This window comes from Enhydra lutris, unplaced genomic scaffold (genome assembly GCF_002288905.1).
Source record: "Enhydra lutris kenyoni isolate GAN:26980312 unplaced genomic scaffold, ASM228890v2 scaffoldscaffold92, whole genome shotgun sequence".
Lineage (NCBI taxonomy): Eukaryota > Metazoa > Chordata > Mammalia > Carnivora > Mustelidae > Enhydra > Enhydra lutris.
This window is the reverse complement of record NW_019154176.1, coordinates 3051255-3075540: the sequence shown is the minus strand read 5'-3', so window position 1 is coordinate 3075540 and position 24286 is coordinate 3051255. Positions and strand designations below refer to the sequence as shown.

At 58.1% G+C, this 24286-nt stretch overlaps 2 protein-coding genes across 3 annotated transcripts; both read right to left on the bottom strand.

Moving 5' to 3' along the window:
• Window positions 1-9: 9 nt before the first annotated feature.
• LOC111162537 (ribonucleoprotein, PTB binding 1) lies at window positions 10-14394 on the bottom strand. The gene is made up of 13 exons (XM_022527026.1): window positions 13983-14394; window positions 12386-12452; window positions 9599-10068; window positions 5987-6178; window positions 5685-5814; window positions 5241-5335; window positions 4384-4471; window positions 3873-4084; window positions 3480-3776; window positions 2644-2718; window positions 2002-2142; window positions 1528-1611; window positions 10-1421 (listed from the first exon to the last, which is right to left on the bottom strand). Exons 1-13 carry the CDS (start codon window positions 14250-14252, stop codon window positions 1275-1277), a joined length of 2268 nt encoding a protein of 755 aa, XP_022382734.1. The 5' UTR covers window positions 14253-14394; the 3' UTR covers window positions 10-1274.
• Window positions 14395-14469: 75 nt separating this feature from the next.
• LOC111162539 (intercellular adhesion molecule 3) lies at window positions 14470-21515 on the bottom strand. Of its 2 annotated transcripts, XM_022527027.1 has the most exons (7): window positions 21186-21515; window positions 20354-20620; window positions 16445-16750; window positions 15819-16106; window positions 15208-15462; window positions 14850-15098; window positions 14470-14753 (listed from the first exon to the last, which is right to left on the bottom strand). In XM_022527027.1, exons 1-7 carry the CDS (start codon window positions 21265-21267, stop codon window positions 14560-14562), a joined length of 1641 nt encoding a protein of 546 aa, XP_022382735.1. In that variant the 5' UTR covers window positions 21268-21515; the 3' UTR covers window positions 14470-14559. The 2 variants fall into 2 exon arrangements, with proteins under 2 accessions (XP_022382735.1, XP_022382736.1); XM_022527028.1 differs by lacking the exon at window positions 15819-16106.
• Between the last annotated feature and the right edge of the window lie 2771 nt (window positions 21516-24286).

Genomic DNA, 24286 nt, shown 5'->3' with positions numbered 1-24286 from the left:
CACTGTTTGTCCCAAGAACCAGCCAGCTCTGCTTTCTTTAAAACCATTTACTTACAAACTTTAATTCAGCAAAGGAAGGTCTGTGAGGGAGGACTGGGGAGACGACACCCCCCTGGAGTGGATGTGGACCCCCCAGAGTCAGGGGAGGAAAGCTGGTGGCCCAGCAGGCCAGAAGGAGGGTCCAGGCGGACAGGTCCTGCTGGTGGGCAGGGGCAGAGCTTATCTGCATGAAGTTGCTGGACTGGGCACTGGGCCAACAGAAGGCCAGGAGGCCAGCTCCAGGTGATCTAGCCTGGGGATGGAGAGGCGGAGCTCATCTTCAACATGGGGGTAGTGGGGGAGGGGGTAGACAGCAGAGGCTCAGTGAGATGCACAATACCCGACTCCCACAGACTGACAGCAAGACTGGTTTAAGCTGGCAGAGAAAACCTGTCTCTGCACCTAGGCCTGGGCAGGAAGGATGATAGGGTTGTTTTGCCAAGACCAAGGCTTTGGCCTTCTACTGTCCTCAGAGTGGGGACCCTGGGTAGAGGGGCCCAATCCCCAGGCCAGAGCCATTTGGTCCTGAGTCAAGCTCCTGGAGCTCGGCATCTAAGAGGCTCTGACCGCAGGGCCTGGGACCCGGCTTTAAGGCATCAGAAGGCAAGGGAACAGTGGCAGGGGCCTAGGGCCCCCCAGCTGGAATACAGGCCAGAGTGGGCAGGCAGGGGCAGGACACAGCCATGCCTGCAGCAGACATGAGAAAAAGAGGGCTGAGCCATTTCAAACCGAAAAGAGTGGAATGAAGGCCCAGACATGCTGGACCTTGAAGGAATCAGAGCTGGGGGTCGTCCTGGATTCTTTAAAAAATAATACAAATTAGAAAAGGAAACAAAAGTCAATTGTCAAAGTTAAAAAAGGGGGATAGTCTCTGATCCTCACGGGAGGTCAGGGGAACCTCCAAGGCACTCGAAAGGCCAAAATACAGGAGTGACAAGGCAGGAGAGGACTCCCAGAGAGACAGACACAGACACAGGTGGATATGGGGGAGGGGACAGAGAGCAGGCAAGGGCCCCTCTCTCTTAAGGCTGTAGAGTTTCCATGCCGGGAGAAGGCCAGAGGTGCACAGCGGCCCCCAGACTCCCCCACACTCCTTGGGTTCCGGCTGGTTGGTCAACAAAGTCTTTCAGAGATTTTTCTATTACTGAAAGGGGGAAAGAAAAAACACAAACAGAACACCAGAAAACCCAAAAGTGATTTGGTGCAGGCCCTTGAGCATCTCTGGCACTGGCCCCCTAGAAAATCCTCTTGCGCTTCAGGTAGGAATCTGCGTAGTGGCCCCCGAGGCCCTGGGAGTGCTGGCCCACGTAGCTGCCTTCGGGGCTGGGCTCGGGTGAGGGCAACAGGTGGGCAAAGCTGCGTTTCTGGCCACCCAGTGGGGTCTAGAGACAGAGGGGAGGGGGTGGCAAGTCAGGTGCCATCCAGGGGCCACTGCTCCCCAGCCTGGCATGTCCTCGCTGCCACCCCACCCCACCTCATGACCCGTACCTTCAGCAGGTGGCTGTGGCCATTGGGCCCGGGACCGAGTCCCAGGAGCCCTTCTCCGGAGCCCAGTGGAGAGGAGCCGACCGCCTGGGAGACATGGGAGAAAGATGGAATGGGAGAGGAAGCGGTCCCCAAGGGCCAAGGGAAGGGGTTTGGGGCTCAAATCCTGCCTCTGCCACTCATCAGCTAGGAGACTAGGGGAGGAGGAGTTTTTTTGTGAGCCTGTTTCGTCCTCTGTCTACTGGGGCTAATATCGCCCACACCATAGGCCACTGGAGAGGGAGTGAAAGGTGACCAGGAAGGCTGGATATTAGGGACAAGACAACGCAGGTGTGGGGAGGATGGCCTGTTTGAGCTCAGCCCTGCTCAGAACCCCACTCTGCCACCACCTCAGCCAGGGCCCAAGCACCAAAGGTCACAGAAGCCCCTGCATTCTGGCTGTCCCTGGGGAAACCGGTGGCTGGGGAAGCTCCTCACCTTGTTAAGGTGGCTCTGCTTGAGGCCAGCCTGCAGGCCACTGGTGAAGTAGGAAGTGGGCGAGCCCGAATAGAAGTGGGAGAGGGGTCCCCCGCCGCCCCCGCTGCTCCGTTCTCCGAAACCACTGGGTGGGGGGGACATCTGCAGAGAGGGGGCGGGCCGAATGAGAGAGAGGACTGAAGTTCCACCTGCTTTTGCAGACCCTCCGAAATGCCCCCCCCACCCGCTCCCTGGACACCAAAATGCCCCCTGCACCAGTGACTAGCTTTGGCCACTGGGACGAGCAGCATGACGGTAAAGGCAGAGGGGCCTGGCCTCCCTGCTTCCTCTGGGGAGCCCCGGGGCCACCACCACCATACGTGGGCTGCCCTCACAGGGTGGTATGCTGGAGAACGAGCTCCGGGGGCTGGTCATCGTCCCAGCTGAGCCCCCCAGCACCCCGCCCAGTAACTGCTAGGTATGTGACTAAAACCAATGCAGATGACCAAGCCCCAGCTGAGCCGCCAGGGAACCACCCGCTGGCCTCCGCGACGGAGAAATCAAGTATCTGCTGTTCTGAGCCACCAAGTGGTGGGGCTGCTTGTTATGCGGCAAGAGCTAACTGATACACCCAGGAGGCAAGCTGGCCAGGGCAGCCCTTACTTTGTGTCGGCTGGGTCTGTGAGGCCCTAGTGTGGGCTCCCGTGGATGGGAGAAGAGCCGCCGAGGTCCCACATCCTGAAGGAAAGGGGGAGAAGCATGTTGGGTCGGAGTCCGCGCCAGCCTCACCCCTGGCTGAGTTCCAGGGCACTGCTGCTCCCGGGGAAGTCTGGCCCCCTCCAGCAGGAGGCACACTCAACTGTGTGTGGGCAACTTCCAAGTGCAGGCTGGGCAGCTGGAAGGAAACAGGGTGTGCGCCCCACAGCAGGGAGGGCTTCCACATCGGCCCTGGAGGCAGCTGCTGTGAAGGCGTATGGCCCCCGTGCGGGAAGGTGTTCACAGTGTTTCAGGAGCAGCTGCCCATCTGGGGTGTGTGAGGTCTTTTCTACGTTGGTGTCGAAATTTATCTCAGTTGTTATTTGTTTCTAACCCAGCGTGGGCCAAACAACACAGGGGGCCTGCCAGTGGCCAGGCTCCAATGGCTGACCGGGATGGGGGGCTGGGATCACGGAAGGAGCAGCTCTCCAGGGACAGGGACAGGAGTCGGAGAAGGGAGAGGACAAAGAAACCAACAGGACACCGCGCCTTGTCTCTAAGAGCCAGAAGCACAGCCTAACGCCTCTCAGGAGAGACAGACAGGAAGCAGGTCTGATGTGCAGAGACAGACCTGTGACTCGGGGCAGGGACTGTGTGTGGCACCTTTCCCACAATCTCCCTAGAGCTCTCCTGGCCATCAGCACTCGAGAAATAATGGTCTGAAGAATGACCTGCTCTAAGGGGACAAAGGGCCACAGCAGCGGCCCCCGGGAGGGCTGACCACACGGCGGCTAGGTACTCACCGAGGGGTAGTCGAAACCACAGCTGTCAGGCAGCCCTGGTTCAGGGGGCAGACGGGTGCTGGCCAGAGGGCTGAGCAGGCGGGACTTGAGCTGGAAGGCTTTGCTGCCGCCGCCGCCACCTCCAGGGGCTGGGGGGTTAGGCAGGTGGCCCTCAGCCGGGCGGCGGCTTCTCCCTGTGCCTCCCCAGCCCCGGGCCTCCTTACCCGCCAGGTTGCTGGCCGGGAGTAGGCTGTGTAGGTTCAGGTAGGGATTCAGGGGGATCCGGAAGTCCTTTGGGGGTTCCCCCAGCAGCGAGACCTGTGGTGGAAGAGCTGGATTCGTGAGGGCCCCTGGCAGGCGGGGTCTAGCAGGGCAGGAGGCCGGATTGGTACTGGGTACAGGGTGGGGCCTTACCCCAGGGGGTGCTGGCAGAGGTCCACTGTCTTTCTGGAGGCTCCTAAGGCCGGCGCCTCGGAGTCCCACTGGGGCCGGGGGTGGAGTGAGCTGGGCTGCTGGGGGACCCAGGCCTATGGCTTCCCGGTCACCGGTAGAGGGGCCAAGGAGTGGTGGCAGCAGAGGTGGTGGCTTCCCTCGCCGGGGCGGCAGCTCTGGGGGCAGGGCCCCCCCTACAGGGAGAAGGAGGTATTGGCGCCCAACCGGAAAGGACCCATCTTCTGGGGGTCCTGGGCCTCCGCTAGGACTGGGACTAGCAGGTATGAGGTGAGCACTGCGGAGAGCCCTCTAAGCGTGTCACCTCCCAGGATCCTTCCAGCCACCCTGGGAGGCGGGGGCCCAACTGACGGCTGGGGCCACTGAGACCCAGAGAGAGATGGGGTCATCCACCCATACCCGGTAAGGAAAGGGGCTCGGAAAGGGGGAGAGGGAACGGGTCCAGAAAGATGAGGAGGGGCAGGATCTGTGTTACCTGCAGGCAGTTCCCCGAGGAGGGGGTTGGCCGGCTGGGCCCCAGGCTGAAGGGTGCCCAGGGGAGAGTCTCCCAGGATCCCAGGCTTCTGGAGACAGAGCACAATCAGCTGGAGATGGACTATCATGGCCCAGGCAGGAGGCAGGGGTCACCACACCCAGCACACCCAGACTCCAGGCCCAGCCAGTCACAGGCACACACGGACATGGGCTCCCACATCCCAGCCATCACCCTTCCAGCCACCCAGTGGTGACAGAGGGCCTCCGGCACACCAGGCCCTGGGAAGACCCCAGGGACATGCACCTTACGCTCAGGGTGTCAGGGCCCATCACCCCGCACTGCTAGACACCGTCAGACACACATAAGATGACGGTCCTTCCCAGGCACACACTGTCCCACACCCGGTCCCCTTGCTGATTATCAAGGAAGCACAGTATCCAACACAGGGTAACAGCCACACGTGGAGCCACTTTCAGCCCCACAAGCCCCTGAGGCCGTCAGTGATGGTCAGACACCCCCACGTCACTGACTTGACCCTAATGAACCAAACCGGGTAGGTCAGCAGCGTGTGTGTGGATGTGTGTGTACGGGTGTGTGTGTGTGTATCTTGGTCTGTACGGGTCTCTGTGTCTGTGCGTTGAGAAGGTGGGAGTGAGACACCAGCAAGCGACTCCTGTGAAGCCTGGACTTTCTCTCTCAGACTGAGTCATCGCCGGAGTCCTGAGCACCTGTCTTCACCCCACCGATGACAAGCCACTGGCAGATGTGACCGGGGTGTGACGTGGACCAACATGGGGCCGGAGCGTGTGTATGGATACGGAGGGCCCAGGGCCCAGGGCCCCGGGCCGTGCAGTTACCTTCTGACTCTGGGTCTGCAGGGCGAGCTGCAGCAGTGCCGTGGACAGGGCGGGCCCGTTGAGCAGCGGCATGGCCGGAGGTGCACCCAGGAGGCCTGGGGAGATCGGGAAGTGAGCAGCAAACCCAGGATGGAAACGCCTGCCCCAGTGAAGCACAGCCCCGGGCTTGAAGCTCCCTGAAAGCAACCGACGTCCCCCAAAAGAGGGCCAGAAGGAGAGTGTGCCGCAGGGAGGGATGGCCCTTTCACTAGCCATCCTCTCTGCAGCTAGCTCTGCTTCCCCCAGGAGGGGCTCGGGGCACCTGCTCCCTCTGTGGTGCTCTCCTCCAGCCCCTGCTCACAGGCTCGAGTCACTTAGCGGTTGGATGGGAAAACAGTCCACAGAGGTGCCGGGTTCCAAGACAGCTGGGGACCCTGGCTGCCACTTTGCCTGACCCCACCTTACCCTGTTTGCCCCCTGCACTGCCATGGAGCAGGGGGTTCAACAGCAGCTGGAGGGAGGCGGAGGGCCCCAGGTTGTTGAGCAGCTGCAGGAGGTTGGGCTCGGGCAGGAGCCCTTTGCCCCGATTGAGGGCCTGCAGAGAGAGAGAGAGCGGCTTAGAGCCCCGCCTGGCCGCAGGGACGCGGGCTCACCTGTCCCTCTCGTCCTGAGTCCAGCTGACACCCTGACATTTCCAGAGAGGAGGGTCTGGCCCCTGGGTGCCCCACCCCCACCCCCGGGGGCGCACCTCCCAGGCACGCACTCACCGTGGCCTGCGCAGCGATGAGCGCAGCCAGCATGCTGCGGCCGGGGGGCCCGGGGGCACAGAAGGAGACGCGCAAGTGGCTGCCCCCCAGCGCCAGGCCGTCCGCCCGCTGCTGTGCCTCTTCGGCCATCTCTGCCGTCTCGTACTCCAGCACAGCGAAGCCCTTCAGCTGCCCATCCTGGCCGTATGCCAGCTGGCGGGGGGGGGGGGGGGGGGAGGAAGACGTGAGCACCCAAGTGGCAGTGGCTGCCCTCATGTGAAGTGACAACAGTGACCAGACTTGGCTCCTCGTGACAGTGAACCTCCCCAGACGGGGTGGATTTTTAGCCCTATACTCTTCTGAGCCCTGTTCTTGCAACAGCTCATCGAATCTTCTGGATGGTCCTAGGAGGCTGCATCCTACCCATTTTTCAGAGCGGACAACTGAAGTTCAGAGGTCGACATGCCCAAGGTCACGCAGCTGGTAAGAGCGCAAAGCTGGGATCCACCTCACATGGGTCAAGTCCCCTGGGCCTCAGACCAGCGCCACCTGGGGACTCTGATGGGGACCGTGAAGCACACGAAGGCGCAGGGAGGCGGAGTTACAGAGCTGTGAAGGGGTGCTGAGGGGAGGAGAGATGGGTGGCTCTGACACCGCTCCACTGAGCCTCAGGTTGAAGACACACAGCCAGGGCTGGAGAGGAAGGACACAGCTTGGGGGTGAAACACGTGGCCTCCAAGCTCAGGTTCAAGACCAGATGTGCCAGTTGAGAGGGAAGTCATACAGCCAGTCAGGGCCCCCCACCGCTCCTGACAACAGCCTGTGGGTTAGGCCCACAGCCCCTTATGCAGACTCTGGGTCAGATGTGTCCCGGGATGGAGACGTTTTTGGAGACAGGGAGGATGCCGCATGTGCTGTGTGTCACGTGTCCGTTCCCCCACCACCCGGGTCTGTCTCTGCAGCAAGACACAAAGATAAAGGCCACGGGTGCCCCCGCTCCAGCCCCCCTCAGGTCAGGTCAGCTGTGCCACCATGTGAGCCTGCCACCTGCTCAGGGAACGAATGGGCACAGTGGGTGCTGTCCCAGGGCAGGCAGATCCCAGGCGAGCACCCGGTCAGACTGTGCCCGCCACAGGCTGGGTGCCACGGGGACTGTCCCAGCACGTCGCAGAGCCTGGCACGGGCCACACTCCCACTCTGCAGGGTAGGAAATGGGTTCGGACAAGGGCAGTCCCTGGCCCGGGGCCACAGAGCCGGAGCTGGGAGCGGACAAGGTCATGCTGCTGCCCTCAAGAAACCACCTCTGGGCGCCTCTGGCCATTTCAAGAAACAGCGATGCTCCTTGGTCCCCAGCGATGCACGTCCATCCACAGAGGACAGCAGGCCCCACGAAACGAATATGGGGCATCCCTGACAGCAGTAAGAAAGCTCTCTCGTGTCTGAGCATGAAAATATGCCCGAGACCAAGCGGAAGAACCAAACCGAAGCAGGCCCGGCCGTATCTGGGTCAGGCAGAGGGCAGCGCAAGGACATCCGCACGCATCTGCTTGAAATGCGTGGTAGAATCTCGCCAGAAGGAGACACCACAACCGGCTCTGAGCAGGGGCTGCGGGCAAAGCCGCCTTTGCCACTGACCTTTCTGCACCTGCTGAATTTCCAAACAGGACTGGCCTGCCCATTCGCAAAAATAAATAAAACGGAGGAGGCTTCTGACAACACCCAGAGCCTTGGGATACCTGCTTTATTCGCATCTACAGCACTGCTGGAGACCGGCCCGTGAGGGGCTGGCAGAGCGCGCAGAGCGGGCTGCTAGGGCGCTGCCTGATGGGCTCAGCTTGGCGATGCTGAGAATGACGCTCCCCACCAGGACGGCCAGTTCCCAGTTCTGCGTCCCGCCTTCTTGAAAGGTGAGGGTGCCGCGCTCAGGATTGGGGGACCCCGGGGTCAGCTGCTGGACCTCGACCCAGGCCCCTCTTACTGGCAGGCTGGTGTGGGCACATCACTGCACATGCCCAGCCCTGGGCCTTGCTCTCCTCATCTGTGACCTGGGGCCAAGCAAACCCACCTCTAAGGGTGGTTGTGGGGATTCAAGGAGACAGTCCTCCCCAGGGGCAAGGAAGGGCGGTGCTCTCAGCATGCCCCCGCTCTGGGTGCCCAGGTAGGGGGTTCCGGCCGTCAGCCTGCCTCTACTGAGCACTTTAGCTTCGCCTCTGACCAAGGCCCAGACGCACATCTTCTAACAACACGTGCCGTCTTGCAGGGGAAGAGAGGGAGGGGTCAAAGGGCAAGCGAGGCTTCACGGTTCCTAAAGAGGGAGAGTAAGGCTCAAACCTCAACGTGCCCCACTCCTGAGCCCGGCCTCCATTCAACCAGGACATGTACTCTAAGTGGAACCATGAACAAGGAGCCATTTACAATAACCCAATCACAAAGCACTGCTAGCCCCATTTCCAGATGGGGAAACTGAGGCTCGGAATGAGAACTGATCGTTGGTCACGGCCCTGTTGTCCCACCCCCTCAAGACAGGACAGAGCTGCCAACCTAAGTCATCTGTGTCCTGAGCCCCCGACCCGGACCGAGCATGTGGCAGGTACGCCACGGAAGGCAGCAGCGTGACCAAATGCCGAGTGAGCGAGGAGCGGGCTTCCTAAGACAGTGGAGTCCCTAGGCCCCAACATTCCATTTACACGAGGGAAGCGGGAGCCGCCCCTGGCCACAGAACTGGGGGGATCTGGGGTTAGAGCCTGTACGGCAGCTCCATCAGGCTGCCTGGGGGCCCCTGGAACCAGGCTGCGGCCTTCCAATCCTGGCCCTGCCACGCCCTCCCTGGCTGTACAGCCCCCGGCAGGGCTCTTGAACTTGTGCTGCCTGAAAACGGGGTTATTATCTGCCTCCGTGGGCTGTTCTAGGATGAAGGGATTCTCAGCAACGCGCTCAGCGGGTACTGAAGGAGTGCCTACGCGGGGCTCTGTGGGTAAGAGGAGTGGGTCTGGCCTGCTCTCACGCCACCGTGCCTGTCACAGGGCCAGGCACACACACCGGAGTGCATGACACATGCCACTTGGATGAAACAGACACTGTTCTGCCGACCTGACGTGAGTGCCGAATCCCTTTTTATGGAGGGAAACTGTGACTCAGAGAGTGACTGACTTGCTCAAAGCCACAGGGCAGGTCTGGAATTCAGCCAAGCCTGACGTCCTGACTTCCAGGCTCACACGGGACTGTGGCTGTCTCCGGATAGCCTCCCCAAGGCCAGACCTGGGAGCCACGAGGCCCCTCTGCAAACGTCTGAGGAACACAGGAATGGGAGAGAGAGGTGACCGGCCTCGCACCCAGCTTTCTCAAAGGCGGCCTCACCTGCACTTGATAGGAGGTTCAAGGCCACCAAGGTTCAGCAAGTCACTAAAGGGTGCCCAGGGATCTGAACCCCAGCCATCTGGCTCCGGGCTGGGCTGTCACCCACTACACCACGTGGCCTTTCTAACAAGAACCCCATTCAAGGTGGCACCGCCGCTGCTTTACTGAAAAGGGACCCAGGAGATTAGAAAAGGCAGGTGACTCCAAAGGGCCCCTCCGAGGCGCTCTGTCCCTGGCCCCGACCCCCCAGGCCCCTGCACCAGGCCCAGGGCTCACCTGGCAGAAGGTGGGCGTGTGGACCGCCGACAGCGCCCGGCGCAGGGCGTCCACGTCACTGAAACCGGGGGGCAGGCGGTCGACACAGAGGCAGCGGGAGTGCAGCAGCACGGGGGTCAGCTGCCCGGCGTCCGTCCAGTGCACGTAGAGGGTGCGCGGGCCCAGAGGCTTGCCCAGCAGGTCCGACTTGGCGCGGGCGGCCGAGTCCTTCTTCATGTACTCCGCGAAGCCGTAGCCCTTGGAGTGGCCAGTGCGCTCGCTGTAGACCAGGAAGCAGCGCTCCAGGCTGCCGAAGGGCCGCACCAGCTCCTCGAACTGCTGCTGCGTGAAGCTGGGGGGCAGGTTGGCCACGCACAGCAGCGCGTCCGTGGGCTGCAGCTGCACCGACAGCTCGCGCTCCCGCAGGCGGCTCTGGTGGAAGGCGCTGATGGCAGCCTCTGCCTGCTCCCCGTTCAGCAGGGTCACGAAGGCTGCAGCGGAAGGGAGTGCAGGCTCAGGAGGCACCCTGAGGGGCAAGCCCCCCCCCCACCTCCCTCTATACCTTGTGTTGACCTCAGAATACCTAACAACCAGGATGTGTCAGAGACCGGCCGAGGGAATGGCTGGCAGCCTTGAGGCCCGGCTGCAGGGGCCTCCTGCCTCCCTGAGCCCTGCTCCCTGCTCTGTCCCCAATCCCCACCCACAGCAGGGTTCACCCACTGTGTGCCTTGCTGGGTCCTACGCGTCTAACTCGGGGGCTGTGTAGCAGTGGTTCAGGATGTAGTCGCTGGGGCCTGGGCTTCCAGTCCAGCCCCTGAATGGCTCAGGGGAGCTCTGGGGTCTCAGTTTCTTCATGGGAAACGAGAGAACTTACTCCTGACCACCCCCGTTGGGCCAGCAAGGAAACAGGTCCAGAGCAGTGCCCCCTGCCCCCATCGAGGAGCCTGGACTTGAACCCAGGCAGGCAAGCCCCAGTGCCCTGCTCTGCACCCTTCCTTTATCACCTTTCTAGGCCACCAACACCTCTCATATCCGGTCCCACGGCCATGCCTCATTTGCTCTCCACCCAGCAGCGACAGGGAGCCTTTCAAAAGGATAATCAGATGGCATCGCGTCCTTGTCTAGGGGTTGGTTTCTCATTACAGGGACCAGTGGATCCTGTGTGGCCTGGCCCACTGGCCTTGCTGACCTCCTCTCCCATCTCTTCACTGCTACTTCCTGGACTGTGCCACGCCCACTCGGCCGCGGACCTTTGCTCCCGCTTACCCTGAGCCTGGAAGCCGGACCTCCATGCTGCTTTGCCTGGTTAACCCGACCTGCCCTTCAAACATCACTTCCCCACAAAGCCTAGCCTGACTTCTCCTGTTGCACATTCGGAGCTTCTGGTCGTGTGTGTGTGTGTGCATGTGTGTGTGTATGCATGCACGCGTGCAAACCTCCATGTTTGCAGCTGTTTGAATAACACCCTTGTCTGCAGACTAGATTGTTCTCCGCTCGGTTAACAGTTATGTACCCGGTACCTGGCATACAACATTCAGTGACCACTGCTGGAAGACTCTATCAATGAGAATGTCAGTTAACCTCTGGATCCCTGATGCCCGGCACACACACATACTAGGTGCTCAGTGAATACTTTTGATGCACTGCCTCTAGCAATATTAATAAGCACCCATTAGGTGCCAGGCACCCCAGCTTTTTAGGTATTTTAACAGGTTTGGCCTCATGGCTAACCCAAGCAGGTCATGCCCAATTTGCAGGTGAGAAAACCGAGGCTCCAGAGGGTAAATCACTTGCCTGGGGCCACAGAGGGTGGCCAGACCAGGACCTGAACCCAGGTCCGTTTGCCTCCTGCACCCAAGATCTGAACAACCTTCCTAGCCTGCCAGGTGGGTCGCAAGGAGTTACCTGTCCTCAGCTCCTCACCCATCTTACACACTGCAAGAAAAGGCCCCAGAAGATTTAATACTGGCACAATACCTGGCAGGCACAGACACCCACAGAGAGCCTCCCATGCCTGGTGGGCGGGGGGGAGAGGGAGCGCCAAGGCTGACAAGACCCCTCCTTGTTCTCATGGAGCCAGCCACGAAGTGTAGGAGGCAGGTGAGTGAGAGAGCGACAAGAGCCCAGCGTGACAGTGCTATGGTGGGCGGGGCGTTCGGGGCACAACGCGGAGCTGCCCGATGCCGCCCGGATGGCACAGTGGACAGCTAAGAGCACTGGCAGAGGGAACAGCCGGGAACATGATGGGTGCCCAGGGGGACGGTGAGGCTGGGGCCCATCCCTGCACCGTAGTGTCAGCAGGAGCCTCAGAGATGTTGAAGAGAGAGAAGAACAATGAAGGTTAGGCCTGGATTTGGTCAGATTTTCAACTGGATCAGGGCTGGCCACTGGGGGGAAGGCATGAAATCATAGAGGCGGACGGATCAGAGGGAAGCTGCCTTTTTGGCAGAGATCGAGGGGGCATGGGTCAGATGGAAATTGAGGGAATTAAGGGATGCCAACTGTTCTGGAGGACGTGAAGGAGAAAGCCAGACTAGGCCTGGGTGACTGGCTGGCTGGGGGGAATGGCGTGGGCAAGTGGGGAGCCCAGTGTTCAGGTATCTGGCTAGGCAGCCCAGGGGAGGAAGGCCAAGGCTGCCCCACAATGGGCACCCAGGATGAGAGCCAGAGTGGGACAACAGTCTGTCCTGTATGGCCTAGGGGACAATGTTGGGCCTGAGGTTCAGGACAGGAAATGTTGGGCCTAGACCCTCCCAGTTTCAGGGACTGTCACCTCCTGCCACTAGCCCAACCCACAGCCCCACAAACCTGTCCCTTTGTATTTGTCCACAAAACAGTACTTGAGCTCATAGTTGCTGAGCAGATCGTGCACTTCCTGTGGAGACAGAAGCCAAAGGATAGAGTCACCAGGGGCTGAAGGCACCCACCCAGAGCCACCTCCACATGGACCAGCTATGAAAGCAGATCAATCAGCATCCCCATCTCACAAACGAGGGAACACTCACAGCCAGGATTCAGAGCCTAGCTGCAGACTCCATGCTTTGAACTAACACAACACAACTGAAGAGTCAGACGGGTCTGAGTTCAAGTCCCAGGTCTGCTGTATGTCCTTAGGGAAGTAACTTCAATCCATCTCAACCTCGGTTTGCAAGTCTGACTCTTTCCAACATCCCAACAAATTGGGCATTAACCCATTTTGTAGATGAAGAAACTGAGGCTCAGGGATGCAAAGAAACATGTCATAGGTCATGCAGCTGGTCAGGGCAGCAGAGAGAATGCCAGCCAGGGGGTACCTAACTGGGGACCCTGTGTACTTAATAAGACCACAGTGCATAGCTTCACATGCCTCCCAACTCCCTCCTGCTGACAGGGCTGGCCTTCTGGTAAGCTAGCTTCGTGGGCAGACTCTGGGGCCTGCTACTGCCAGACACACACCATGCACCCTGAAGGAGATAGAGTGTTCCCAGCTGAGAGATGGTAGGCATTAGGAGAGCCAGCTCTAGGAAAAAAACAGACCATGCTTAGTGGCACCTGCCCCAGGTCTGTCCTCAAGTCTGCTCCTCACCACACTCTGAGACCCCACCAGCCATGCGCCTACTCGTGGTTAGGGAGAGTCAGTGGCAGATGTGCACGTGGGTCAGAGAGCAGAGATTTCTCAGCAGTAGGGAGAAAGAACCCATCCCACTGTGGCAGGGCAGGGCCGACTAGATGCAATCTCCTTGGGTCCAAAGAGCACTGGGAAGCCCTACCCCATGTAGGCCCCAAAAGAAGGGCAGCCCTGGCCAGACCAGTCAAGGGAGGGGTCAGAGAACAGTGGGGGAGGCCTGCAGGTCTGTGAGCTGGGGGAACTAGACTCTATTTTTCCAAATTAATCCAGAAGCTTTAGGGGAAAAAAGACCCCAGGAGCTACTACAACTTCCGGATGACGCAGAGGGGTCGATAAATGCGTGCTATGGAAAGGCATACTCCAGTGAACCCTGAAACTTCTGGATACATCCCGCCTACCCATGGTAGAGGGGGTGGGGCAATACACGATCAGAGCAGGGAGCAACTGCCATCCCTACTTCCACAGTCCCAATATAGCAGCTCATTCACAATCCCCCAACCAGGCCAAAGTTGCCCGGCCCCCTTCCAGTTCCCCGCCCCCCTTCAATTACTTGGTTTCGTCCAAGCCTGTGGTCGCCCCTAGCAACGTCCTCCCTCAGTCCAAAGTTGGTTTCTCCCTCCATCACTGCCCACCCCCACCCCCATATCCTGCTCTTGGTTTCTCCCGATCCCGCACTGATCCCGCGCTTGGACTCTCCCGCCGACGCCCCCCAGCGCAGGCCAGCGTTGGTGTCGCCCGGTCCCCCCCGCGCACGCGCACGGTGGTATTTCCCGCCACGCTCCCTCCCCCCCCCCATACCTGGTTGGTCACGTCCCCCGGGAGGCCCCGGATCAGTATCTTGCGGCGGTTACGGAACTGGCGCTCGGTATGTTCTAGGCGTTTCCGGATCTCCTCTGGATCTAGCGGCGGCAATTCTTCTTCGGGCGCCCGGCGCTCCGCGGCATCATCAGCTTCAGCCTCGGCCCCAACCTCCGGGCTCAGCAGGGGCCGGTGAGTAACGGACACGTCGGCCGCCATCTTGGGAAACCCGGCGCCTTCTGGGACCAGCGAGCCTGGGCGGAGCGGCATAGAGCGGCAACGAGGGCACGCCCGGCGATTGGCCAGGACAAGCCCCGCCTCCCTTCCCACCCCCTCAGCCCATTGGCTAAGGCCCAGCCCGCCTCTCAGAGTTCAAGCCGCGTCTGGGCACCACAGGCTCCACCCCTTGCTGCCACAGAGATGTCACTCAAAGGACGCCAAGCGCAGTGGGTGAGCTCCTCAGCACACGTGGAATCAAGCCACAGACTCCGGATTTTGAGAGCTTTATTGGTGCGGAACCCGGGGATACAGCCAAACCCCTCATCGTCTTTGGTCCAGCGTTCCCCCAGCTGGAAGTTCAGGATGGATCCTCCCCCACAGCCTCCTCGGGCTGCCTAGACGTCAGGGGCAACGAAGTGCTCCCCTGGTTCACATGGTAGATGTCACTATGCCTGTGGACCCCGAAGACGTACAGTAAGGCAGCGCAGATCGTCACCACGCCCAGGACCGCTAACACCCCCAGGACGATGCTGACGGCGCGGGCGTTCCGATCTATGCAGAGAAACAAGAAATAAATACACACGCTCTGCCGCCCCACGCCCCCGCCCGGGCTTGCCCATCTATACCCGCGGCCCCGTCTTGGCTCACCCCAAACGTTCATCACCACGGTTATAGTCTGTGTGCCTCGTGAGCTGGTCGCCTTGCAGGAGTACGCTCCATTATGGTTTAACCTGACGAGGAATGGGATCCCGATGGGCACCTCAAGCCGGGAGCCTTCCTGGAAACAGTGCAGCGTGGGGTCCGGGTTGCCCCGAGCCTGGCACTGCAGGACATGGATAGTCCTATCTTTCCACGTCAAGCGTTGAGGACATTTGGCTTGGTCAATCTTGGGACCGTCTGTGGATCAGTCCAATGATAAGACACACTCGAGGCACAGTGGGGCAAGGGAGAGACTTCCCACCAAACCAGGAGAGCAAGGGTTTAAAGATCAGAGTGACCTACTCACACAGGACACGCAACTGGACGCTGCTGTTTCTGTGTAAGATCTCCCCATCCACCCGGAGGGTCGCACTGCAGAAGAAAATGCGCCTGTCGTCCGTCTCGGTGGCGTTTAGCTGAAACTGGACAGGCTGTCCAGGGGCCGGAGCTGGAACTCCCTCCAGCGTGACCTGGACTCGGGGTCCGGCCAAGCAAGTCACAGTCACCGCGGTCCCCTCGGGGGCGCTGGGCTCACTCAGGTTTAGGATGGGCCCCTGGAAGCCTAAAGACGGGACATTGCCCAGTAGGTTACTGACCACGCCCCTCACATAGATCTGTCCCCGCCCTCCACCTGACTCTTTCTTCTTGGGGTATCCAGGCCATGCCTTTATGCTACTCGGTGCGACGCCCCTTCCCCCCGCCACCCCCGCGGCCCCAGTCCAGCTTGGGGTAATCTTGCTATATATACACCCTTCGGGTAATTTAGGCCCCGCCCACACGACAACGCCTTCCTCTCGGCGGGCTCAGACCCCACCTCTCCAGTTTAGTCTCCGCCCTATATATGTCACTCCACTCCGGATACCGAAGCCCCGCCCCTTGTCTCCCCTGGCTTGCTGTCTTGGCTCCGCCCCCTCTTACTGTAGATGGTTGTGTTCTCCCGGGCCTCCCAGCTGACGTTCGCCAATGTCATGTTGCAGACAATCTCCTGGGCACCCTCCTGCTCCATGCTCGCTGTGGCTGTGGCTGTGGCCGTGATCGTGTTCCCATGGTTCTCGACTGTAGAGTTCAGCGTCTGGTTCCCCAGCGCCAGGTGGACCTGGACCTCAGAGGCGGGGAACAACCCGTCCACGGTGCAGTTCACGGACCAAGTCGTTCCCACCTCCAAGAACCGAGGGACAGTGAGCTGTGGAGTGGTCACGGGCAGTGCTGGGGAGGAGGGCGGACGTGAGCAGGAGGAGGGTCTCCCAGAGCCCTGGGCGTCCCTTTCCCCATGGAATGCTCACTGTCCCGAACCAGGGTCCTTCTTTCCCAGGATATCTTGCGGCCTGGCTCACCCCCTTCCCAGGACACACCCCCTTAGACTTCTCGTTAGTTACCGCGGCCTGGAGTGTCCCAACTGAGGCTACACCGTCCTCAGTGGCCAAGGGCATCCCTTCCCAGAAGCCGCTGAGGTCCAGTCCCCTCCATTTGCAAGAAACCTCCCGACCAGGGTACCCCTTCTCTGGCTCAGCTCATCACCCACCCTCTGCAGTCTCTTCCCTCACCAAAGGTTTGGAGCTGCCTGGGGGCCGAGCTGTTCTGAAACAATCCCAGCCCTCCGGGCCTCAGGTCCAGTTCCGTGCGGCAGGAGAAATTGGCGAGATGGTCCTCTCTGCCCGCCAGCACCGCGGCCGTGACCTCGGCGGGCTCCCCGACGGCCGGCTGCCGGCTCAGCTCCTCCTCCCCGCGGAGCAGCACCACGGTGAGGTTTCTCCGGGGCGCCCCGCCTGCCACCTGGCAGCGCAGGGTGAGGTTTTCGCCCACGGGCTGCCAGCGGGGCAGGGGTAACAGCTCCACTCGCTCCGGGAACCCTGGGGCGGGGTTGGGAGGGGGGAGCGTTGTACTCACCAGCCGGCCCTACAACTCCCACCCCAGGGAGCGGAGAGAAGGCTGAGGGTGGCCCGGGTCAGAACTGAACTTTGAGTTAATAAATGGGGAGGGCTTAGTACTGTGCCAGAAGTGTTTGCTATTGTCCTTAACATCATGACTATTATTTCCTGTTTTGTGGGATCCCTTGCCAGGAACTGAAATAGAAGTCAGATTTTCTGTTCCTGAGAAATTCACAGTTGAGGAAAAAAAGGGGGGGAAGAAAAGGGACTAAGTTATGACCACTTACAATGTTATTAGTACTTATAAAAGTTCCTGTTTATTTAGTTTTCCTTAGACTTTCCAAATGTCATTCTCCTTCATGCACACAGCAACCAAGCGAAATCTCTATATCCTTCTTTTTTACGGATAGGGAAGCTGAGGCCCAGAGAGGTGAGGGTAAGGTGATCTACCCAAGGACACAGAGCCAGAAAGGGGCCCAGCTGGGGTTAGAAGGTGAGTCACCCAAACTCCAGGCCCCTGTGTGTTCCCCTGCCTCCTTGATGTCACAGCCTGGGACTCCCACAGCCCACCTCCCAGCATCTGGCCTGGACTCTGGCCTTGGCCTCCTCAGTCAGTCCCAGGCACTCAAGGCTCTTCTGGGGCGGCCTCTCAGGGTGACCTGGCACTGCCCTGAGGGACTGCACAGCCCCAGGCTGGCTGGGTCTGCTCCCAGCGGCAGCTGCAGTGCCCCTCCTAGGCATGCGGACCAAACCCCAGGCCCCCTTCAGGAAGCATCTTGGGCCCTCGACAACTCAAGCCTGGATCTCAGCTATCACACAGAGGCCAGTGCACAGGCTGCTGTGAAAAATAGCTAACATCTTCCTGCAGGTGTCCCCCGCTTTCCAAAAGTTCATGACTCCACTTTGGTGAAAGCCCAACATTAATTAGCACCTGTTTTCGCTAAGCAGAAGAAATCGGAAGAGGATTTTCACTTTTAAGAAAAATAGCCAGGGGGCGCCTGGGTGCCTCCATCAGTTAAGTCTCTGCCTTCCTCTAAGGTTGTGATCCCAGGTCCTGGGATCCAGCCCCATGTCGGGCTCCCTGCTCATCAGAGAGCCTGCTTCTCCCTCTCCCTCTGCTCCTCCCACCTGCTTGTGCTCTCTCACTCTCTCTCTCTCACATAAATAAAATCTCTTAAAAAAGAAAAGGAAAGGAAAATGGCCAGGGGCGCCTCTGCACAGTCGGTTAGGCCTCCAGCCCTGGGTTTCGGCTCAAGTCATGATCCCAGGGTCATGAGATCGAGCCCCACGTTGGGCTCTGTGTTCAGTGCAGATTCAGCTTGAAATTCTCTCTCCCTCTCCCTCTCCCTCTGCCCCTCCTGCTTGTGCTCCCTCTCAAATAAATAAATCAACCTTTTAAAAAAAAATTGGCGAAAAGCAAAGATAGCATTCAGTGTTGGTTTTGCAGGGAGGGGTTATAGGGCAGCAGGTATCATGTCCAGTGAGAGGGGCGCCCACGGTCCTTCCCTGGGATGACACTCAGCATCCCAGCAGCGATCCGCTGGAGCTCCGACCTGCGTCTGCGAGCATCGGGGCTTTCTCCCCATTTATTTTGTGAGCCTGTGAGCAAAATGTGTCCGTAAGATGTATCAGAAAAGCCTAGGAGATGTTATTTTTGGCATCTGAGAATGCTCAAGATTTTTTTCAATAGAAATTGATTGCTTCTTCACTTTCCATCATTTTTTTAAAGGATTTTATGTATTTATTTATTTATTTATTTATTTATTTACTTTGGAGAGGGAGAGAGAGAAAGAGAATACACACAAGCAAGGGGAGCAGCAGAGGGAGAGGGAGAAGCAGGCTCTCTGCTGAGCAGGGAGCCTGATGGGCTCTATCTCAGGACTCTGGGATCATCACCTGAGCTGAAGTCAGACACTTAAGGACTGAGGCCCCCAGGCCCACCCACTTTACATCGTTTTGACCTACAAAAGTTTTCACAGGAGTGCTTTCCTTTGGAATAGTAGGAGAAGCCTGTATTTACAATTTTAGAGTATTTAATAAAAAGGGCCCCCATCCAACCTCGGGCACCAGGGGTCAGAGATGGTGGCATGTGGGCTAATGCTAGTAACGCTTGGGAACTCAGGGCTGGGGTGGGGTGGGACAGCCCCAACATGGAGCGTTTGCCAATTTCTGCAGTGTAAATACTCCCACTCTGGCTGCTTTTAAGCTACCCAACGTGACGCAGGGTCTCGAAGGGATGAGTGCATTCGGCTCCTGTGAGCCAGGACTGACAGGCTTCCACAGAACGCTGGACAGAGGTGTCTGGGATACACAGAGATCTGCACCTTACACGGAAATGCAGATACAAAGACATAAAAGCACAGACGTGTCCCGACGCAGACCTCCACGCCCATCACACACAGATACACACATCGACACAGAAACACACGCTCACACAGACACACACAGGCGCAGATCCTGAGCCAGACTTACCCACACTCACATTCACACCCACACACGCCACAGGCACACACAAACATGCAGACAGACACTAACGCCTGTGTACACTCCACACAGACCCGCAGAGATGATGACACACGTATGTATGGACACGCACAGACACGCACATGGGGACACAGACACAGGCGCACACACGATCCCATGCATATACCACACTTCTCTATGAAGGCTCCGCCAAATGGCAGGGACCAGGAGGGGCATGCTCTCTTTTCTGATCTGTTGGATTCCTTTAAATGCAGAGAAACTCTGGCAGGAAGCATAAGAAACTAGTAACAGGAGCGCCTGGGTGGCTCAGTGGGTTAAAGCCTCTACCTTCGGCTCAGGTCATGATCTCAGGGTCCTTGGATCGAGCCCCGCATCGGGCTCTCTGCTCCATGGGGAGCCTGCTTCCTCCTCTCTCTCTGCCTGCCTCTGCCTACTTGTGATCTCTCTCTGTCAAATAAATAAATAAAATCTTAAAAAAAAAAAAAAAAGAAAGAAACTGGTAACGGCGGGGATTGGGGAAGACTCAGCTGTTAGGAGCAAGGACCTGAGAGCCAGATGACCAGCTTCTCCACTTGTGGGCTGTAAGCCCTGACAAGCGACTTGACCCCACTGAGCCCTCTGTCCTCATCTGCGGAATGAGGCTCCTCGGGGTTCCTCCCCCAGCCTGGGGCTGCTTACGGACTGAAAGAGCGCCCAGTGTCCACATGAAAACATCGCAGCCAGCACTAGGAAGAATGGAGGTTCTGACTTTAATGCCTTTTTATAACTCTTGATTTGAAACCACATACATGACTTATTACCTGCCATAAGAAATAGAGAAAGAAAAGAAGGAGATGTCATCAAAAAAAGTGCTTGATGGGACCCAAGTAAATTGATTCCACAGCTGTTGCCTTGGCATATGGTTGTGATGTGCCCCTCTCTCTCTCCACACACACACACACACACACACACACACGCGCGCGCGCGCTCAGGTCCACACTCTGGGTCAGAGCCCTGGTCCATCTCTGCAGACTCAGGGTTCCCTGCTCCCCCACACCCCTCGCCATCTCCCCTCCCAGCTACTGCCCCAGGCCGGTCCCACCTCCAGGCTCCGTCACTCACGGTACACTGTGATGATCAAGAAGCCTGTCGTCTGAACATCATTGCAGAAGCCAGAGCAGAGGACCTGGGTGTCACCAGTCACATTGAAGAGCTGGAAGGCCGCCCAGCCCAGGCCATTGCCCACAGGTTCCTTGGATAGGGATGTCTCTAGGGCGATGAGGTTGGGATTGGGGCAATCCGTACTGCAGTTGACCAAGAAGGACCCCCCAGCAGGCACCACGGGGCTCTGGACCTCCACCCTCAGCGGGAACTGCTGTCCTGGGGCACCTGTGGGAGCAGAGGGACACTCTACTGGCCGGTGCCTCTCCCCAGCCCCCGACAGCCCCCACCTCTCAACACCACCTCCCTGTGTTTGTGGTGCTTCAGTCCAGTGGGGAAGACGGATGATTGGTCAGGAATTGGGGAAAGCCCTGAGGAAGGCTAGGGGAGACCCTGATCCAGCCTGGAGGAGGAAGTGAGCCAACAAAAGCTTCCTGGAGGAGGAGGCAAATCGGGCCAGCTCTGAAGGGAAAGTAGGAGTGTTCTGAGTGAAAGGGAAGAGATCCCGGCAGAGGGGAAAGTAGAGACAAAGGTCCAGGGAAGGAGTCTATGGGGGGGTGGGGCCGGGGCAAGTCACATTGCAGGGATGAGGCATCAGGGAGCCCTGAAGGCTGAGGTCAACAGCCATTCTGTTGAGGCCGCTGGGTGAGTACCTCTCGGATGCGAGTTTAGGGAAGTGTTACAGGGCCAGGAGCGGGGTGAGGGAAGCTCTGCTTCATCAATTCCCACCCCCACCCTGCCGGCCCGGGGCCAGTACCCCAGCTCCAGTCCTCCCCAGCCTGACTTGCCTCACCTGGGGGCAGCAGACAGCAGACGAGAAGCAGGGAGATGAGTGGAGTCCCGCAGGCCCCGGGCAGCAGCCCCGGGAGCACCATGGTGGCCAGCCTGTAGGAGAAAGTCGCCCTAATGCGGTCCAGGGCAGCCGGGGGTGGGGTGGGGGAGTGGGTGTGGCCCCCACGGGACGGAAGCCCAGTCACAGGGTTAAAACTGCAGAAGTCCAGGGGCGGCTCTTCGGGCCAGCCCTGGAGAAGAGCAGGGGGTCCGGAGTGGGGGGACCCCAGCGAGGTAGAGGCTGCTGGTGGGTCTTGGACGGGGCAGGCCTGACTCACACCGCTGGCCCCCGTGATCGTGATCGACAGGAAATGCTAACACAGTTGGCTTCCTTTGTGCTCAGTACTAGGAAGCCTGGGGTGCGTTGGAGGAGGTGATGAGACGCCTCCTTCCTGCTGAACTTGGGTGAAGGGGGTGCTCGGTTTCCAAAGAGGAAGTTAACAGGGGATCTCCAGGTAGGCAATGTCCTTGAGGTGATGAGGTGGGATTGCACGAGGACAGTGGAGGGACTTGTAGGCAGGGTCTAAAGGCATTAGCGTGGGGACCTGATATTCCCAGGATGAGGCAAATAAGAGACTTGGGGGAGATAGTGAGGGTCCCCTAAGATGAGTAAAGACATGAAAATGGACAGAAGCCACGTTGAAGGGGCCCGGGTGCCTGGCTCTGCATTGACTTGTCTGAGTGGCTACTGTGGGGGCGCTTTAACTTGGAAGATCTTGGAGGATCCCCCCACTTCCTGTGTGTCATGCTGAGGTGGGGTGTTTGGAGTACAGCCAAATCCTGGGCCGAATCCAGCCGAAGGTGCTACTTATAACTGGCCCTTCCCTCCGTCCTCACAACCCCCCCTGCCTCCCCTTACCCCCTCCCCTGGGGGAAGCAGCTTTCTCTACCCCAAGAAAAGGTTCTGGGGGCCCAGGTGGGCACTCCCATTTCCATCTGCTCCATCTCCAGAGCTTCGGACCTTGTCTCGTGCCTCTGATCTGAGCTCCAGAGAGGAACCTTGCTGAGGTCCTCGAGGGCAGCCAGCATCCACCCACTGTCCCCATTCCGAGACAACACCCCGTGCTCTCTCAGCTGGAATATCTCCCCGCTCCAGTTGGGTCTCTCCCCTGCTGCCCTGCCCTGGGTGGGGAGGTAGGGAGGTGGGGGGGACACCCCCGTCCATTCCCCTAAAGTCCTGAGAGGGTGCCTAAAACCAAAATCAAAAGTATTTGTAAGTAACCCTGGTCTCCCTCCCTTTTCTAAAGTTCCGTTACACCACTTGGCTTTTACGAAAGACTTACATTAGTACCTGTTTTTTTTAACCAAAGGAAATCTGAAGAGAATTTTCCTTTTTAGGAGAAAAGATTAAAAGCGAAAATAGTATTCAGCATTGGATTCGTAGTGGACGTTATAGAGGACGGCGCCCAACTACGCAGTGGGAGGGGTGCCCCAAGTCCTTTCCCGGGGTGACACTCAGCATCCCAGCAGCGAGCCGCCGGAGCTCTGACTTGCGTCTGCGAGCATCGGGGCTTTCTCCCCATTTATTCTGGGTCTGGGAACACTAACAATTTTTTCCACATAAATTCATGATAATTACTTCTTCACTTTAGGCCATTTTTGACTTATAAAAGGTTTCATAGGAACGCATCACTTTGGCATGGCTGGGGGAACTTATGTTATCTGGTGAGGGATTATATCCAGATTAGAGAAATTCCTGCAGGTTACAGAGGAAGTTAACAGGGCATCTCCAGGCAGGTACTGTCCTTGAGGTGATAAAATGGGATTGCAAGGCAACATTTCAAGAGGACAATGGGGGGACTTCTAGGAGGGTCTAAAAGCCTTAGCATGAGGGCTCAATATTCTTGGGGTGGGGGATGCAGCTACAACACAACTCAACAACAACAAAAAAACCCATTTAAAAATGGGCAAAGGGGCGCCTGGGTGGCTCAGTGGGTTAAGCCGCTGCCTTTGGCTCAGGTCATGATCTCAGGGTCCTGGGATCGAGTCCCGCATCGGGCTCTCTGCTCAGCAGGGAACCTGCTTCCCTCTCTCTCTCTCTCTCTCTCTGCCTGCCTCTCTGTCTACTTGTGATCTCTCTCTCTGTGTCAAATAAATAAATAAATAATCTTTAAAAAAATAAAAATAAAAAAAATAAAAAAAAATAAAAATGGGCAAAGGACTTGAACAGACATTTCTTCAAAGAGGCTATTTAGGGCACCTGGGTGGCTTAGTCGGTTAAGCATCTGCTTTCAGCTCAGGTCATGATCCCAGGGTCCTGAGATCAAGCCCCGAATCAGGATCCCTACTCAGCCAGCAGCCTGCTTTTCCCTCTCCTTCTGCTGTTCCCCCTGCTCATGCGCTCTCTCCCTCTCTCAAATAAATAAATAAAATCCTTTTTTAAAAAATGGAAAGTGAAGAAGCAATCAATTTCTAGTGAAAAAAATCTTGAGCCTTCTCAGACTCCCGAAATAATATCTCTTAGACCTGATCCCACGAATGAGCTGAAACCAAGAGTCAGATGCTTAAACGACTGAGCCACCCAGGTGCCCCTAAAAAATGTTTTTTTTGGGGGGGGCACCTGGGTGGTTCAGGTGGTTAAGCAGCTGCCTTTGGCTCAGGTCATGATCCTGGAGACCCGGGATCGAGTCCCGTAGCGGGCTCCCAGCTCCGCGGGGAGTCTGCTTCTCCCTTTGACCTTCTCCTCTCTCGTGCTCTCTCTCACTCTCTCTCAAATAAATAAATAAAATCCGAAATGCCTTTTAAAAAAATGTGTCTTTTTAAAGTAGGTTCCACGTCAACGCGGAGCTTGAACTCATAACCCCAAGATCAAGAGTCACAGGGCCCACCACATGCTACTATTTTTGCAAGAGTTGAGAAAGCCTAGTATGCGCACAGATTTCCTTTTTCTAGATAGTCTCTGGAAGCAAGAACGGGAAACCAGATGACATTAGCTGCCTTCAGGGAGATGACAGTAGTGGCTTGTAGAGGGACAGTTCACCGCATGGGTTAGTATCACCTACCTCGTGCCCATTTATAACTGTAATGCATATTTAATAGAAAACTGTTATAAAAAGCAAACCT